Source organism: Silurus aristotelis (assembly GCF_946808225.1).
Source record: "Silurus aristotelis genome assembly, chromosome: 8".
NCBI lineage: Eukaryota > Metazoa > Chordata > Actinopteri > Siluriformes > Siluridae > Silurus > Silurus aristotelis.
In genome coordinates, this window is record NC_139581.1 from 12,414,398 (window position 1) to 12,432,346 (window position 17,949).

The following is a 17,949-nucleotide window of genomic DNA, read 5'->3' on the forward strand; positions in this document are numbered from 1 at the left end:
GAAGAAAAAGAAGAAGAAAGTTGCATTCTGTGATATTGAAAACCTTTTAGAGTAAGTTAAGGGACTTAGAAGAGGGAAGTAAGTGTAATCAGTGTGTTGAAGTTGCTTTCTCTCATCTGAGAATTTAGTGTTCCACAAACAATGGCTGGAATTGATATGTGGGTTCTTAAGTACTGCTGCAAAGATATTGGCTGGCTCCTGAAGGATTTGTGTAGCTAAGCTCATGAATCTTTAAGCAATGACAATTCCATAAGATCAATAGCAAGAACAAATCCTGATACCTTTCCCCTGATTCTTTGTTTTGTTTTTTTCCTTACCACTCGTGATGCAAATGTGAAATGTTTATTCCAGTCTCTTAGCAGATGTCTTCTATACAGCAATTATTCTAAAAGGGGGTGGATATAACTGTCTTTTACATGCAAGTCTTCAATTCTACAGTCTGACATTGTGGTTCTCGGCCACCAGAAGTATACACTTTGTTAAGTAAAACATCAAAATATCAATTAGCAGCAAAAGTAGCAACAACAACAACAATAACAACAACAACAAAATAATCCCTTTATGAAATTAACCATTTAGTGAGAGAACATGAGAGAACAGCTTGCTAGTTTCACTTTATTGGTATTAATTGGCTGTTGCAAGTTTACAACAATACATGGATCTACATTGGAAAAACATTATAGTTTAAAATACAGCAACTGTCATACTTTTGGAAACACTTTCTCTTTTACTGTTTTTGAGAAACACGCATGGCTATTTTGGTTATTTGCAACAAACTTGGTAATTTAACAGTATGAAAAAATAAAATATGTAAATGTTCAAATGTTTTTCCACATATTTTTATTTGAAAATCCTCCCTGAACCACAGTATTTTTTTCCAAACTTTCAGCTGAAATACTTTGCCGTGCCTCTTGTAAAACTTGCCGAAAGTGCTCTACTAGATTTTTTTCTTACCTTGTGATGCAGTTCATCCAGAGCAGTTTAATAGGATTTAGGTGCAGTGATTGGGTAGGTCATTCAATGATCGATAACACTCCATACGTCTGTTTGCTTTCTAAAAAACGTTTAATGAACTTGTATGTATGCTTCGGGTCGTTGTTTTGTATGGTAAAGTTAGTTCAAATTAGGTGCAGACAAGACAGAATTGCATGGTAATAAATTATGGAATGGTAGCCATGTTGGTTCAAAGTTTTATTTTCTACACAAAATAAATTTCCATTCTTCCCTGCTTCAAAACAACCTTAAATCATTTAACTTCCACCTACGTGTTTAACTCTGGGTGTGAGGCAGGCTGCTAACATCTTCTCTCCTGTTCTCTATCTTACATAAGTTCTTTAGTTAGAGCCAAAAGAATCAAATTTGGATTTGTATTTTTTCTAAAGTTCTGTGGACATATGACATTTACTGTCCAATTATTTTTATTTGTTGTATATAAACAAAAGGAACATGCAAAAACAATGAACAACTATGTGTTTCCAAACCTTTGGCTGCTGTATGTTTATTATATGAGGTGGTATCAAAAGGTTTTGAGTCCAGTTGTGTAACACACCAACAGATGGCAGCACAAGAATGCACACACTGTCACAGGGAACACCGACCTTCATAAGTCAGTATGGCAAAAGACACTATCCTGTGTACATCGGGAGCTATGCATCTGGTGCTATGCTGAACATTTGCGCAGCTTGTACCTGAGTTCTCCTCACATGAGTTTCTCACTGGAAACAACATGATCTCACTTCTGCACCCACCCTACTCGCCAGATTTGGCTCCTGCGGTCTTCGCCCTTTTGGTGAAGATCAAAAGGTGAAGCTCAAAATGTCGTCACAATTGTGGAGATCCAGCACTAATAGCAAAAGGTGCTTGACATGCTTTGAAAAGAAGACTTCTAGGACACATTCCAGAAGTGGAAGGAACGCTGGGAACGCTGTATTGCTGGGCAAGGGGACTATTTAGCAACTTCAGCGTACTTGCAAAATTTGAAATGTTCAACAGATGAACACAAAAGGAATAAGTAAAAATAATTTCAGTAGTTGCACCTTCGACAGGAATGTATAAAGTAATGTGATTCTGGCGAGCAGCTTGCTAGCCGGCTATCTAACGGCTGCATGCATGCAGCAGCACTTGCAACCGTTCTATATTAAATATCAACACAGCGGTGAAACGTGCCTACAGCTGATAATCACTACTACAATGTGATTGCAAGTGAGATATTGTTTAATAAGCTCTAACATTTCATAGTTTCTGCTGCTATCTTGTAATTTCCTATGGGTTCATGGGGCCCTTTCATTCTTGAAAACACACACTCCTTTTGTGTTTTTGTTCCACTTTCCTTGAACAAAAAAGTGTTGGGAAGAAGAAATACATTTAAATAAATATTTGGAAGATAGTCTTTGGGAAGATTGTGTGTGTGTGTGTGTGTGTGTGTGTGTGTGTGTGTGTGTGTGTGTGTGTGTGTGTGTGTGTGTGTGTGTAAATATACAGTATGACAGTTTTGTCCACTCTGGGAGCATTTGCTTGGCCTCTTAGAAAGAGGCATAAGACTGTGTGTGTGTGTGTGTGTGTGTGTGTGTGTGTGTGTGTGTGTGTGTGTGTGTGTGTGTGTGTGTGATTCAATTTACATTTACAATTTTCTATTTGCATTACAAGGAGAAAATATTCAATAAGCTACCTTAAGTCATATGTGCATATCATCATTGCATCACTGAAACGTCCTTTATATTTCACACTATTCCCATCTGCATAGTCAAACGCTACGACAGCACAAATGCACTTGGTCTGACAATTCAAAAGCTGGAAGGTGTGGTTTTTTTTTTTCTCACTGCAAGTCAGTACTGTGTAAGAGCAAAAAAAATGTGCACAGTACTGAATGTTCTCAGCTACTGCCTCGCTTAGACACCATACTTTCAGTATGCATTAAATTACCCTTGCTTAAAATAGAAATGGAGGAGAAGTCATCATTGCCTCACCATAAAGCTACTCATTCATTCTCTGCCTTGCAGGAGGCCTGGAACTTATTAAAAGGTCTTTTTAAGGAGGATGCCCTAAAGTCAGATTCCACATGGCGCGGTGGTCGCCTGGTTTTCAGACTTAAGCTTGAGCTCCACGGACTCATCTCCTGAAATTACATCACTTTATTGGCCTCATCAGAGCTAAACGAAGCGTGCTGGCCAAAATCAATGCTTCTCCTGAGACTGCAGAGGGATTGATGATAGTCCCAATGAATAACGAATCAATACTGTGTGAACCTCTGGACAGGAGCAAGGTGAGAACCATCCTGCCCTCAGAGAAAGGATTTGTAAGCCTACGTCTTTTAAAACAAGATCCTTGTTGGTGTTGGCTAATCACCTATTGACTCAGAGCAAAGATACAGAAGGGAATGACGTCCAACACTTCTAGCAGCCCAAATGAATTAATGCAGAGCCAAGGGGTGGAGAGCAATACCGTATGTCTTTATTAATGTCAAAAGCAGATCTGGTCAGAATGTATATATATTTTTTCTATTTTAAAAAATATATTGTTTAATTATATTACTTATTAATATTATTAGTAGAAAAAGTTGTAGTAGGAGTAGTAGTATTTACTCTCCTAAAAATGTAGTCATGCACACAGCATAGATGATCTATTTTTTAGATGAAAAATATGTAATACTGGCCGAGAGAGTAATTTGCCACTCATAAGGTGCATATTGGTCCTAATTAATAAAAACTGAACGCATATTAAAAGCATTAGTATTTTAGATAGCATTCTGCCTTAAAAAATGCAACATGGTCTACATCTATGTTACATACATGCTGTTATAAGATGGTAGCTGGTCCTGCCACCATGTCGCGGTCCATTAACAACTAATATTCCTCATGCTAATGAAACAAAGCAAGATTGCTGGAAAGAACAGCACTGACATTGGATGTGGTAAGATCAGGCCTGTGGAGACACTGTACATACATTAATAAAACATTGGTAAAAGATGCTGAGTTGATAAATAAGTCATTAAACAGATCTGTCCAGTGGCTTGTGCAGTATGGGAAATGATGCAGCTCGTATGGAGCTACTGCGCCATCCTGTGGCTCCAAAAGTGTTTCCTATTCACCACAGTGTGTTTCAAAAACATGGGTTTAAAGTAGATTTCAGGTGGCAGATGAAGAGTCACAGGCATTCTTATACTGATCAAACAGTGCTTTAGTCTGATCACAGCCAAATATCTGCTTTACAATCTTAACATAAGACAGGGTTTGAATGTCATATACACTGGCTAATGCGGCATTCATCAAATTCAGCCTTTAACCCTCAACAAAGTGATAAACAAAGGATTGTGCTGACTCCAGTAATGCTGTTAGGCCTAAACACATATGAACACGTTTAAAATGGCCACAGGGACATAACTAAATTAACTCATAAATGAATTGATGGATGGATGAATGGATGGATCTGGAGAATGCAATACAGAAAAAAAAAATGTTGCCTGAATAAGCTTTTATGGTTATTTATGCTGAATTCTCAAAAATGATTGGTTAGCAGATGTTGATTAATTTGATATAACATTTACCAGAGTAACTTTTTAACTTATTCATACAACTGTGCAGCAGCGGGGTAAAGGGCCTTGCTCAGGGGCCCAGGAGTGGCAACTTGGTGTGGCTGGAATAGGAACTCATGCCCTTCAGCAACATAGTTCAATGCCTTTAACCACTTAGCTACCACCTGCCCAGTAATGAACAGTAGCTCTCACAATAGTGTCAGCTATAAGTCCATTTAGAAGTGTATGTCTGTGCTTGTTCTACTATTGTAAAATTTCAATAGTAGCAGCTTTACAGGGAATCACTTTATGTACCAACTACTTAATTTAAAGTAGAAAAAAATATAAAGTCTTAATAAAGCTTGGGAGACATTTTGTTGGTGTGTTTGTAAAAGACATCTTAGTGCTTTGTACCAATCATTCTGGTGAAGGAACAACTGTTTACAGCTGCTGTAATGTTAATGATGTAACAGAACTAATATTTCCAGTGTGTCCGGTAGTGACTTCATCACTGCATCACTACCGGACACACTGGATCCTCTACAGTTTGCTTACCGCCAAAACCGCTCTACACTGTTGACGCCATCGCACATTTTCTACATTGATAGTGGACTTTAGCACGAAGCAGAAGAGGTCATACCAACCGCTAAAGATCAATGGGAACCATTGGAGTGAGTGGACTGTTTCCGGTACCTAGGTGTTCACATCACACAGGACTTGTCTTGGTCCTGTCACATCAACACCCTGGTGAGGGCGGCCCGGCAGCGTCTGTACCATCTGAGACACCTAAGGGACTTTCAACTACCCCCTCAGGTGCTAAAGACTTTCGAGCAGCACCATGCAGGACAGGCAAACCCTCTAGAGGGTGGTGCGGTCAGCTAAACGTGCCATCAGCTCTCTGACCTGCAGGACATCTACAGCATGCGGTGCCGGACCAGGGCCAGGAAGATTGTAAAGGACCTCAGCCATCCCAACAATGGACTCTGTTCTCTGTTGCGTTCAGGGAAGCGCTTCTGTTCCTTAAAAGCAAACACAGAGAGAGTGAGGAGGCGCTTCTTCCCACAGTCCATTCGGTGTCTAAACCATGAGACACCCAGCAACTAGTACCTGGACTTCTGTCTCTTACATTTCCTTTGCAGCACAATTGTTTTTGTACACTATTGTATATGTCACAGCACAGTGTCACTTTATCTCACCTTATAGTTATATAGCTTAAAAATATATTTTCTGTTATGCAACAAAACGAAGAAACCAGCACTTTGTAAAAATTTTATGTATCGTCATCTTTTAATTTGAATCCCACGTTGCCCGGTAAAGTGCCAATATCTAAAGGTATACTACATTTCCCATCACCTATAGCGCGCTGTGATTGGCTCATACGAATCACATGGGTGCTTCCAACCAATTGGATTGATTCTTAACAGGAAGTTAAAATGTATCAGGAAACGTCAGAACACTTAGGAGAGTGTTTTGCACGCACAGATTTGAATTAAATTTATTGCACTGTTATGAAAACGGTGATTTTGTTTAGGTTCTTAGCTGTTACTTGTATATTTATTAAACGCCATTAGTAATAAGAGTCGTGTTTAAAGTCTAAAATAGAAGCGTAAACTCCGCCCATGTGCTGCTGTGCTGCAGTGCTGTAGTATGATGGCAGTAAGTGTAAGGTTATTGGGGAGATCAGTGGTCATATCACGTGTCTGTTCTTGTGCTGTTTGGAGCAAAAGATTTTATTGCAACGCAGCAGCAAAAACAATTAGGGTACATGATGCTCTCAACAGCCCAGAGACAGGATCAACCATCAGAATTCAGGTATGATCTGAATGTGCTTCATTTTTGTGATCATGTTGATCAGGGGTTGCCAAATGTTACGCATCAATGTACTCCTTTAACTGTTCAGTAGTGTTCAAGAACCCCTCACTGCAGTTTATTTTATGATCAGTATCCAACTATTCTTAAATATTATCCTGTACAAATGTGTAATATCTTGTTTTAGTTAAAGATTAATCAGAACGAGGAGCAATCTTTTTATTCCAGAATTTTTATACCCCTCTAAAATTTGCCATTGTTTATTCTTCTAATTTGATTTGAATAAAATCGAAGGTCAGATATCTAATTAAGACAGTAACAAATTATTTAGCACCCCTGTTACTTGTCCAAACACCCCACTTTGAGAACCACTAATCTGATTATTGATTAGTTAGTCAATACTTACCGACCTTGGGTAATGTGATTCCTCAGGGTTGGGTTCGCTCTGTCCGATCACAGAAGCACAATGTCTTTCTACATGTAAGTGATGGAAGTTCTTTACAACCTCTGCAAGTAGTCGCCAACTCAGACCTCAACACCAGGTGATATTTCTACCTCAATATGTTGTCAAATGTTTTGTGCCGTTGTCTGATCTGTTAAATTACCTATTTTCTAATGGAAGCCTTCATTTAAAGTGTCTATATATTTCTTTGCACATTAAGAGACCTCACTTTTGGCTGTGCTGTAAGTGTTACTGGAAGTTTGGAAAAGAGTCCTAGCAAAAAACAGCATGTGGAATTACAAGCCAGTCGCATTGAAGTGGTTGGAGAATGTAACCCTGTGGTAATTTCTTCCTTTTCTTCAATTTTTTTAATGCTTAGGATGCATATTATGTTGGTTATCAAACTGACAGGACAAGGCTTAGGGCAGTAAATGAGATCTCTCTCTCTCTCTCTCTCTCTCTCTCTCTCTCTCTCTCTCTCTCTCTCTCTCTCTCTCTCTCTCTCTCTCTCTCTTTTGTAGGATTTTCCTTTAAAAATCAAGGGTCACCATTCTCTAGAGTACATCAGACAGTTTCCTCACCTGAGATGCCGAACAAATGCATTCAGCTCATTGCTTAGAATACGCAGCCAAGCCACTGCTGCCATTCACTCATATTTCAGGGTAAGCTTTCATTTGTCACTTTATTGTAACGCATTTTAGCTTAACTTTTTACTAAAAGTGTATGATACGTGCAAATCATTGCAGGATAACAACTTTGTAGAAATTCACACACCGGTGATTACGTCAAATGACTGCGAAGGCGCAGGAGAACTCTTTCAGGTGGAAGTAAGTCTCTTAATGTATCTGATGAAAGTTGTTTATGTTGTTTCCTGTTCATTTATTTAATTTATTAGTTATTTGGTATTTGTTTCCACATTGTCCACATGAAAACATAAGTCATTAGACCTGCAAGTAGCCCTTTAAATGCAGAAAACAACCAAGAATAAACTTTTCAAAGTGGGGGGATATTAGAACTTAGATCCTATGAGCAGTATAACTATATCACCAGCTTCACATTCAATTGTGAATGAGGTTAAATAATGCTGATAAATGTGTTGTACAGTGATTATAAGTTACAGATGAAATTGAAATAACTTAATGCTTGTTTTGTTTTGTAGCTACTACTGTAGGACTATGTTTGTAGTGTTAATATACAATATTAATACAATATAGAAATATCTAAAATATATTATATTTGATAGTATAATTATATTATTAATATAGTATAATTATATTTTATAATATACAATATAGAAATAGTGTATTTATATATAAAAGTAAAAAATGCAAAAGCCAGATATTGGCTATTTTTAATGTAATTTAATGCTTATAGTCTTAGCTTATAGGCTGCTTGTTGAGGAGTGCATGCAGGATTTCTTCTTTGAACAAATGCACTCATGCTGGATTGTTTCTGTAAAAAAGAAAGAAAGAAAGAAAGAAAGAAAGAAAGAAAGAAAGAAAGAAAGAAAGAAAGAAAGAAAGAAAGAAAAAGCTTGTGTAGGTGTAAATTGTGTAAATCAACGTGTATTTTTTTTTCTCATGATAATTGCAGATGGCAAGTTGACAACCATGCTTTAAAAAATAGACATTTTGTTTAGTTGTGAAGATGTAACTAATTTTAATTTTGTATAATAATGAAATGATATATGCATACATTACATATACAAACATTTGAACGTAGTAAAGCCGCAGTAAATCACGTTTGAAAACGGACAAGTTATTGTTGTTGTAGACAAATGCTATAAAAAGTGAATGGAACGGAGAAACGCAGCAAGCTAAGAGGCTTAAAAAGAAAGGAAAAAATATGCATTGGTGTACAAATGCATAATCATTCGCTGAAAACCACAACGGTGACTAAAAACATGTAATCGTTTACTGCTGCTGTTATTTGCTGCTTTTAGATGTAGTGTTTGTTCACACTGTTTTAATTAAATCCATCACTATGTTGTGTGCAACCTGATGCTCGCGAGTCACGACAGAATAGATCCAGTGTGCCTGTCCCAAAGTTACAAACAGTTTACACAATAGCACTTCATTAAACTATGAACCATTTTCACATGAAGAGAATTATACAGTTTTTGCTTACTGTGCTGATGTTTCGCCTTCATTCCTGACACCAGTGTTTTTCTTTTTTCTTTTTCCCAAGCGCCTGTGTTATCTTGCCGTCACAATAACCCGTAACTTGAGCAGCCCAACTAATAAATAACAGCATTTGTTGACAACTAATTTCATTATTGATATATATATATATATAAATCATTGAACTTCTAATCAGTAGGTTATATATTCAAATCCCAAGCAGCCATCGTTGGGTCCTTAAGCAAAGCCCTTAATCTATTACCTATAATAAAAAAACTAATAAATATGTCACTTATGGTGTCTGCATCTGCCAAATGCATATATTAAATATAAAAGCATAAATAAACCGGCTAGGACTTTCATGACTTTCATTTAAAATAAAGTAGTCGACTTGCCTTTTCCATAGATAAAAATCTAAAATGTTTTTAGGATTTTGTTAATTTAAGGCTTGTTTCATTTGTGAGCACACAGGATCCAAATTAAAGTGAATCCGGGATTGCATGGGGCAGAACACACAGAACACTGCCCCAATATGACTTTATTATTGCTTACTGCAATGCCTAAGTCTGACCACTAGGTTGTGGTACAAAGAATGACTGAATTTAATTAGAACAGTGAGCTACAGGATTTTAGAGTTTTGGTGATTTGAATTTAAATTCCTGCAGTAAGAAGAGAATCTGAACACTTGATCAAAAGAAAACAGGATAGTCTGATCTCTGTCTGTCTGAAGATCATTTGAAGGTCATGGAAAATAGCAGAGAAATCTGATACTTGATCAGCTCTCAGTTCTTATATGATTTAAGGCACTGGATGGGTTGTTGGGTTTTTTTTTTTTGCACCATCTGTCCAAAACAACAATGAACCTGTCCTTCTTGATGAATGGTCCAATTTCCTTTAAGAAACGATTCAAAATGTGAAGAGCTGCCTTAAAGGCCTATGGTTGCTATTAGGACAAAATACAGCCCGTTTACTGCTGGATATATCTGTTCCTTATACAAGCTATAACTTTAGCTTTGCCGTACCCATTGTTGAATATTTCTCTTTTGAAAGCCTGCAGGTAATGAATGGAACTCGGATAAAGAAAATCCCCATTTTTTCTCTGTGCCCACATACTTAACTGTCTCAGGACAGCTGCATCTGGAAGTAATGGCAGGGTAAGTAAAAACTGCTAAACCTTAAACATTTTGTTTAAACAAGTATTTTATAATAAAAAAATTTGTATATGTGTGTCAGCCATAACATTGAAAGCACTGACAGGTGAAGTGAATTAGTTTAAACATTGGGATATATTAAGCAGCAGGTGAACAGTAATTCTTTGATTATTTGGAGGATTAAAGCAGGAATAATCGGCAAGCAACTCAAGGAACTGACTGACATGATTGCTTGTATTAGTTGGCTAACAGACCATCTTCAAAATGGCAGGTGTTGTGGGTGGTTTGGGTATGCGGTGTTTAGAATCTACCAAAGTGGTAAATCAGTTTGATCGATCAAAGCTCTTGGGGGGGCAAAGGCTAGCCTGTCTGGTCGGATTTTACAAAATGTTAATGTTTTGATGGTGTGTAAGGTTTAAGTTACATGACAAAAAGTTTAAGCTGTTGACTTAACCTCCAAATTCCACAGATCTTAATCCTATTGAGCATCTATTTTAAAATCGGATAAATAAGTTTGATTTAAGAAGGCTTTACTTCACAAAATAGAGGATCTGCTGAAAACGTCTTGGCACCAGATACCACAGTACACCTTTTAAAGGTCATACACTAAAAAGCTCAAAGAGCTCAAAGCTCTGGCTATGTCTGATCAGTGTTTATATAAACATTAATTGCTTATTAATATTAACAATTTTTGCTGAATTGCATATATAATGTTGATTTGATTTAATTATCCCCTCAATTGTTGATTTTTAAACCAGTCTTATCAGATTTTTTTACTTACTGAACAAATATTTGTCATTATTTTATTATATATTTTACTAAATAATGATGTGACATTAGGGCATGAGTGTTTTAAAATGTTTCCTCTCGGCTGTTTTTGTATAATTTACTGTTGCGTTCTATAGGGCTTTTCCTGCTGTATACACATTTGGCCCAACATTTCGAGCAGAGAATTCCCAGACCAGGAGACATTTGGCTGAGTTTTACATGGTGGAGGCAGAAATTGCTTTTACTGATTCACTGAAGGACCTCATGAAGGTCAGCTACTGAGTCTTACTGACCTACTAAATAAACTGCACCATTGCACACCACAGTTAAATGTGTCTAGCATCTACTAAATGCTAGATAGCAGCTTATTTAGCTGAGGTTTATTTGACATTTTTGCATTTGGATTTAGATGTTTTGAGCACAGAATGTGTTTAATAATACTTCTGTTTCTCAGGTTATGGAGGGCTTGTTTAAGATGACCACAGAGAATCTGCTCTCTCATTGTGCAGAGGATGTGGAATTATTTCACAAATATATCTCACCAGGATGTAAGGTAAGATTTAAATCTGATTGGTTCTACACTGGTACTTACTTTGAAATATGATCTAAACTAAAAATGTGATATTTCAGGAACAAGTGGACCTTATGATGAAAAGAAGTTTTAACGTGTACGTATAATGTTTTCTTTTTGTAATAACTTGATTTGTTGTTATGATACAGTGTTAACAGAAAGCTCTGAATAATCTTTACATCTGAGTTTGTTTCAATCTGTATTGAAGCAGCCCTTACAAATTCTATTACAACTAAATTCCAGTCAGTATCAAACTGTAAATAAATTTTATAATTTGTAGTAATCCCCTGTATAAAGCAGGAAAAAAGGACTTTAGTATGTGAATATTCTTCAGTTGTCTCCACGGCATGTAGATACTTATTTCAGTCAAGCAATACAGAGTCTGGCATTGTACATCCTTTGTACTCAGGGTCCCCAGGACTAGTGGTCGGATGTATAGGCATTGCTCAGGCATAATATTGAGTACTAAAATGTTTTCACCATTTTCCTCATGTACTCCCTTATCAGAATTTATTTAGAAAAAAAGGAATGGGGGCCAATCATCACTGCTTTGAGTGTGTGCAAGGATATGGAAAGTGTGGGCATTGACTTACACCAGTAATTAACTAGAGTAATTAATAGAATTAGTTTTTTAATAAAAAAGCAAAACAAACTGTACACTAAGGTACACTTATTCAGGTGAGACACCCATTAGCCTTTTAACAACAAACAGCTGCCATAAATGGGTTCATTCCTGGGTGTGGTTCATTTATGGGTGTGAACATTAACGAAAAAAACACTCACACTTAGTCATATTTTACATCGTATACAAATCACATGTTGGTATTTTTACTGCCAATAGCAGGCAGAAGATGAAGCATGGTTTTAAAGGATACAAAGATGTACAAAAGCTGTTTTTGATTCCTGGGAATTACTGTCACAGGAACGCATACAAAAATTTTATTTCACATTGGACAGATGTACATCTGTGTTATTTTTAGTGTATGCAATATATGATGTGTTAAAACTATCTGTTGACAAAAAGCTATTTCATATTTAAGATTCTGCATTGTGTTTTATAGCATTTCCTATACAGAGGCAATTGACATTCTAAAGAGGAGTTCAGGGCAGTTTGCCTTCAAACCAGAGGCAAGTAAATTTACACCAACTCAACTCAACTGCTTATATTTTCTTGGTGTGATATTGTTTATTTCTCTCTTTCTCTCACATCGTCATTAGTGGGGTTGTGATCTTCAAACAGAGCATGAGAAGTACATAGTGCAGCACTGTGGGAATGTGCCAGTCTTTGTGACGGATTATCCGTATGAGCTCAAACCTTTTTACACCAGAGACAATCAAGACCAGCCTCAGCACACGGTAAGAATAACCACAGAGCCTGTGTATTCCCTTTGACCAACATGAGTAGAGCCCAAGTAGACTCTGATTAAAATGTCAAGAATGTTACACACCCACGTTTTTTTAGGACAGCTAGTTAAATTTGACAGATCCAAAGAAAATAGTTTTAAGACTAGAAACTGATTGCTTCCAGAGAAGTCTCAGGTCCAGCTGTCTTCAGTTCTACAATATTTGTATCTGGCATAGTTTCACTGCATGAAGTAAAGTGAATCTCATTCTCTGCATTCATGAATGACAGGCTGTTGTGGATCATGTGGTCAGCTCCAGAATTAATGGCACCCTTGTTAAAGACGTGGGAGAACAGTTTTAGCAAACTAGTAAACTAATGGTAAGAAAATAAAAAATATTTTTTTAAGAGAATAAAAGTAATTTTTTTCAAAGTTAAAATATGTGTTTATGATTGCTGCCCCTTTGCATTTAGACTTTGTACAACCTGTGTTGTATTTTCCAATAGAACTCCATTAATCCAATTAGAATACAATAGAACCCATTGTGCTGCTGAGGCATGGTAGACGTATCAGAAGTTTCATTCTGTTACTGAACCCATTTTGTGTGGATTTGAATATGTGTTTTAGATCATTGTGCTAAAATGTGCAACCACAACAACCCGCTTGTAACTTTTTGGCATCCAGATCTTTTTCTATATGTCAGAGAATCAAGGATGATGTAATATCTTCGCAAGATTTCCAGTTATCCTTTGGAGAAAAAAATAACTCTACTACACATCTTCACCATACTTATAACAGTGAGCGTTAATCTCTTTTCTGTTGAACAGTAAATCCTTTTATCCAAACCTTTTGTCTTATCGGACCATGGAACCTGGTTCCTGGCAAAGATCAACGACTTCCAGCACTTATGTTTGTGGTTATATGAAAGAACTGGCTTCCTCCTGGCACCTTTTATATAGTTCATTGAAATGGTGATGGTGTATAATTGTCAATTTAAATCTTACATCATAATCCTTAGGGCAGTTTTTGATTCGAGACCCATCCTGCTCACTATGCTGTGACTGCTCCGAACATTCAGGGTAAATGAGAACAGGAACTTGCCACAGTTACATTTTGTACCAAAGAATTTGTAAGATTGTAAATATTGTTACATGGCTTTGTTTAATACAGATATTAATTATGTTTTTAAGAGTTAATATTTGTATTCTAGATAAAGCTAATAAATTACTTTGATTAAAATGTTATTGATGATTTCTTTAATATTTGTATTTTATGATCACGTCAATTCACCTTAGGCATTTTATGTAATCTTTCTCCCAGAAACCAGAGTATATATTGCTTTTGTAATGCATCACAATCATAATAAGCAAATTTGTATATGAAAAATGGGTCCTGTTCTTTAAAAATACATTACAGTGGAAATGGGGGTTATGTGCTGATTCCACTCAGAACACAGAACTGTGTGTGTGTGTGTGTGTGTGTGTGTGTGTGTGTGTGTGTGTGTGTGTGTGTGTGTGTGTGTGTGTGTGTGTGTGTGTGTGTGTGTGTGTGTGTGTGTGTGTGTGTGTGTGTTGGTCCTTTTCGTTGTCATGTTTGACATCATTTTCATTTACTGCATTGTTGATGATTTTCTTTTTGCCAGGCAGCTGCAGTAGACCTCTTGGTGCCTGGTGTAGGTGAGCTGTGTGGTGGTTCTCTGAGAGAGGAAAGACTAGAGCTTCTGAGGACTCGGCTAGCACAGTAAGAGACCCAAATTTACGCTGTCCACGCACCACTTAAAGCTTAAATCTGCAGTACATATTATGTTTACCTTTAGGTAAACAAAATTATTGGCACCCGTATTAAAGTGAGCAATTGAACACATGCAATTGGGGATATTTTGTGGTTGTTTTTCTTAGTAGTGCAAATGTACTTTAAAACACATTTTCTTTTTTAATTACCAACTTCACTATAACTATTTGAACTATTGTGTACAAGGTTGGAGACGCTCAGTCTGGATCTTGAAACATTTTAAACTACTGCTTATTCAACTATTTTTGTATTGGTTTGGATGTTTGGTCTCACACTTTTTATGGCCCCGAAAATGTTGTTAGTGGTATTAAGTGGAATAGTTCCAAGATAAACCATAGAGTTTATTAGGCTTTTGTTTTGTTATTGTTTTTTTTTTGGTTGTTGTTTTTTTGTTTTGGGGGGGGTTTAGATCGACGTATGCTAATCTAAAATGCAATTTACGGGTAGCAATAGTTTTGTAACATTTGTAAATGCTAGCTCTATCATTTTTATTCCTTTTTTTCTAGGACCGGATTACAAAACACATATGCATGGTAAAGTAGAGTCAATCTTTGTTTTTAAATCATTTTTAGAGCTCAGTGGTTCCCTGCTGAACTCATTTTAAATCCACTCACTCTGTCTCCTCCTTTTACAGGTATATTCAGCTGAGAGAGTTCGGTTCGGTGCCTCATGGTGGGTTTGGGATGGGCTTTGAGAGGTATCTCCAGTGTGTTTTAGGGATTGACAACATCAAGGACACTATTCCCTTTGCAAGGTTTTCACACTCCTGTGTTCTATGAAATTATCTGGTATTAAATTACAATAAACTAATAAAGGATGTGGTATTGTTTTATATGTTTTAACAGTGACTAAAAAAGGGTAGTTGACAATGATTCCTCAATTTGTAGAAAACTGATTGGAAGAGACAGTAAATTATTCCACGTTACACAAAGAATTGTAATAATTTACTTTATTGGCAATTCCTTTATAGTTTTTTTCTTACATATAATAAATACCTCCTAAATACCTGTAATATGAATTTTGTCACGAAGAATAGAAAGTCATCCTCTATCGGAATTCAGCCTTAATTATATGTAAGTGCTGTATCTCAGAGGCGTATTAACAGTTCATATGAAGTGAGAGTCAAGTACATACATTTTGTACTGTACATTCTGTTTAGTTTTGAGCAAACTTACTGTACTTACATTTTAATGTATTGATTATTTCTTGCAGTTATTTAATGCAGTCTTTTGTAACATTAGATCTTTAAGAGGGAATAATCATTTTCATCATAGTATGGTGTATAAATAGTTTGCTCTGTGATCAGAAAATACTTAGCCTTTTTTAATAACATAATATTACCGTTTTCAATTCAGATCTTTTAATTAATAAACTATTTTAGTATATAGTGTATAAAATCCAGATTGAGATCATTTGGTGATGATTAGTCACACTTAGTACAGTATACTCACAATATGGTCTGTAATTAGTTAATGTACACATCCTGACCACTAGATGGCAGCTCGTTCTAATCAACAGCTGCTTTTACTCTTGATTTAGTGTGGTTGTTCATTAGTATTATTATGGCCAGTTTTAAAGATACACCTTACATATAGTTGCATTTGTAGGTGCAAATACTGCTTATAGTAGATTTGCTGAATAATCCCATCCATCTGAGCACATTGTAACTATATTTTTACTGGCCACTTAGAAGCATGTACCATGTAAATCTACCTTGTCGGTCTACAGTAAAGCCTTCTTAATGATCTTCCATCATTTTAATTCGGCACAGAGGATGCTGTTATATTGTTATTTTTGTTTATTAAACTAACTCCACATGAGACACACATGACACTGCCAAACACACCATACAATTTTTCAGTTTCACTACAATGTCAGTTAATTGCCTGTGGTCTTGTGCTGTACTATCCAATTAATGGAGAGCAGACATGGAGCTAACACACCATCTGTGTAGCGACTGATGTATATATCTACGGACCTGATAGTCAGTAAACATATATTTAAAATTGGTTAAAAATAGTATATAAAGATGTCGTTTAATATGCAACCTACTTTTAATATGATGAATGTTTTGTCATTGTCGCAATGCATGCTATTCATTCTAAAATGATGTATTTTGTTTGAAATGTTACATTTTTTATAGTAGCTTTTGATTAAATATTTTGCAACAGCACAAGCCAAGGTTTTCATACTGGTGGACCATCTTTTTTTGCTGAAGAATTTTTTTCAGTGTCTGTATAAACTAAATAAAGTGCTACATAGTTTATTAATATTCATTATATTTATATATTTTCTTTTCAAAATATTATTATTGTTTACAATGCAGCAGTACCACTTGGGATCGTTAGTAAGCATTAATAGTTTCCATTGCAAAAGCAGTCAAAAGGCAGATGTTTTTATAAACAAAAAACAAAGCAATTATAAACACAAACAAGTCTAGTTTTGTTGCATTGCATTTCATAAATTAAAGGGAGGAGCCTTTGTGAAGAAAAATAGTTACTTGGAAATTAAAACACTGGGTTGCATGACTGTCAGGACGAAACCCCGCCCCTTTCTCCAGTACCGTTTACAAAATCCTAGTATGTGTCCCCGCCTCGGTTTTTTTTTTTTTTTTTTTTTTTTTAACCAGGCCACGCCTCTTTGTGAGTGATTCGTTAGAAAACAATGATGTTCGGCTTTGGGGAGGAAGGAGTGATTCTACAGCGAGGCCTGGGTTTGTAGTCGGGACTTGGAAGAGCAGTAGTGTCGCAACACCCAGAGACCCTGTTGTAGTAGTAGTAGTGGTGGTGGTGTGGCTTGGGCGATAACGACGCACCGAGACTAGTTTCAGTGAACGAGACTGCCTGTTCCTCCTCTTTCTCACTCTGATTCTCCACGACCTGCTCCAGAGTCAGTCGAGAGCTCGCGCGGTGTTTGGTGTCTCCTCGAGATCTCCGGACGCGCGCTCTCTCCCGCATCACTTAAATGGGCCGGCGGAGTGCGTCGGTGCGCGCGCGCTTCTGCATTCTCCCTAAATGGACCTGCATCATCATCATCATCTGATTGTACTATCGTGTGTGTGAAAGGTCCTGCTGTTGCGATCGGGCTTATTTAGGGGAGAGGTGGGAAGAAAAAAGGAAAAGAAACGAAAGAAACATGAGTGGCGGAGAAATTATCTGCCAGGGATGGCTGAGAAAATCCCCACCGGAGAAAAAACTTCGAAGATACGTAAGTAGTGTGTGTGTGGGTCTGTCTATCTGTCGGTCTACCTCTCTGTTGTGTGTGTGTGTGTGTGTTAAAACTTTTTTTTTTGTGTAAGACTGTCCTGGAGATTGTCCATGTTTCCATGCTTATGTTGAAACGTGTCATTATTAAGGCGTATGAAGTTATTATAAGGGCTTTATTATGATGCCTCATAGCCAGTGAATGTGGATGGTTGGTTCCCAGCGCTAGCAGGTGCGCCCC

At 36.8% G+C, this 17,949-nt stretch overlaps 2 protein-coding genes across 2 annotated transcripts in view; both read left to right on the forward strand.

Annotated features, from left to right (window-relative positions):
- Positions 1–5,922: 5,922 nt before the first annotated feature.
- nars2 (asparaginyl-tRNA synthetase 2, mitochondrial) lies at positions 5,923–15,323 on the forward strand. Its single transcript, XM_083548417.1, has 14 exons — positions 5,923–6,322; positions 6,752–6,861; positions 6,982–7,102; positions 7,283–7,423; positions 7,508–7,588; positions 9,932–10,035; positions 10,938–11,070; positions 11,255–11,353; positions 11,431–11,468; positions 12,433–12,499; positions 12,590–12,727; positions 14,357–14,454; positions 15,012–15,038; positions 15,140–15,323. Exons 1-14 carry the CDS (start codon positions 6,158–6,160, stop codon positions 15,282–15,284), a joined length of 1,467 nt encoding a protein of 488 aa, XP_083404543.1. The 5' UTR covers positions 5,923–6,157; the 3' UTR covers positions 15,285–15,323.
- A 1,789-nt stretch (positions 15,324–17,112) lies between these two features.
- Positions 17,113–17,949, forward strand: part of gab2 (GRB2-associated binding protein 2) — a 53,533-nt gene continuing 52,696 nt past the window's right edge. The window contains exon 1 of the mRNA XM_083548387.1: positions 17,113–17,712. Coding sequence (XP_083404513.1) covers positions 17,641–17,712 — 72 coding nt within the window. The 5' untranslated portion in view covers positions 17,113–17,640. The remainder of the gene's footprint in view (positions 17,713–17,949) is intronic.

Coding starts and splice junctions, on each gene's coding strand:
- nars2 (XM_083548417.1), top strand. CDS start 6,158: ATGATGGCAGTAAGTGTAAGGTTATTGGGGAGATCAGTGGTCATATCA. Junction 7,424..7,507: donor CCATTCACTCATATTTCAGG/GTAAGCTTTCAT, acceptor AAATCATTGCAG/GATAACAACTTTGTAGAAAT. Junction 11,354..11,430: donor ATATCTCACCAGGATGTAAG/GTAAGATTTAAA, acceptor GTGATATTTCAG/GAACAAGTGGACCTTATGAT.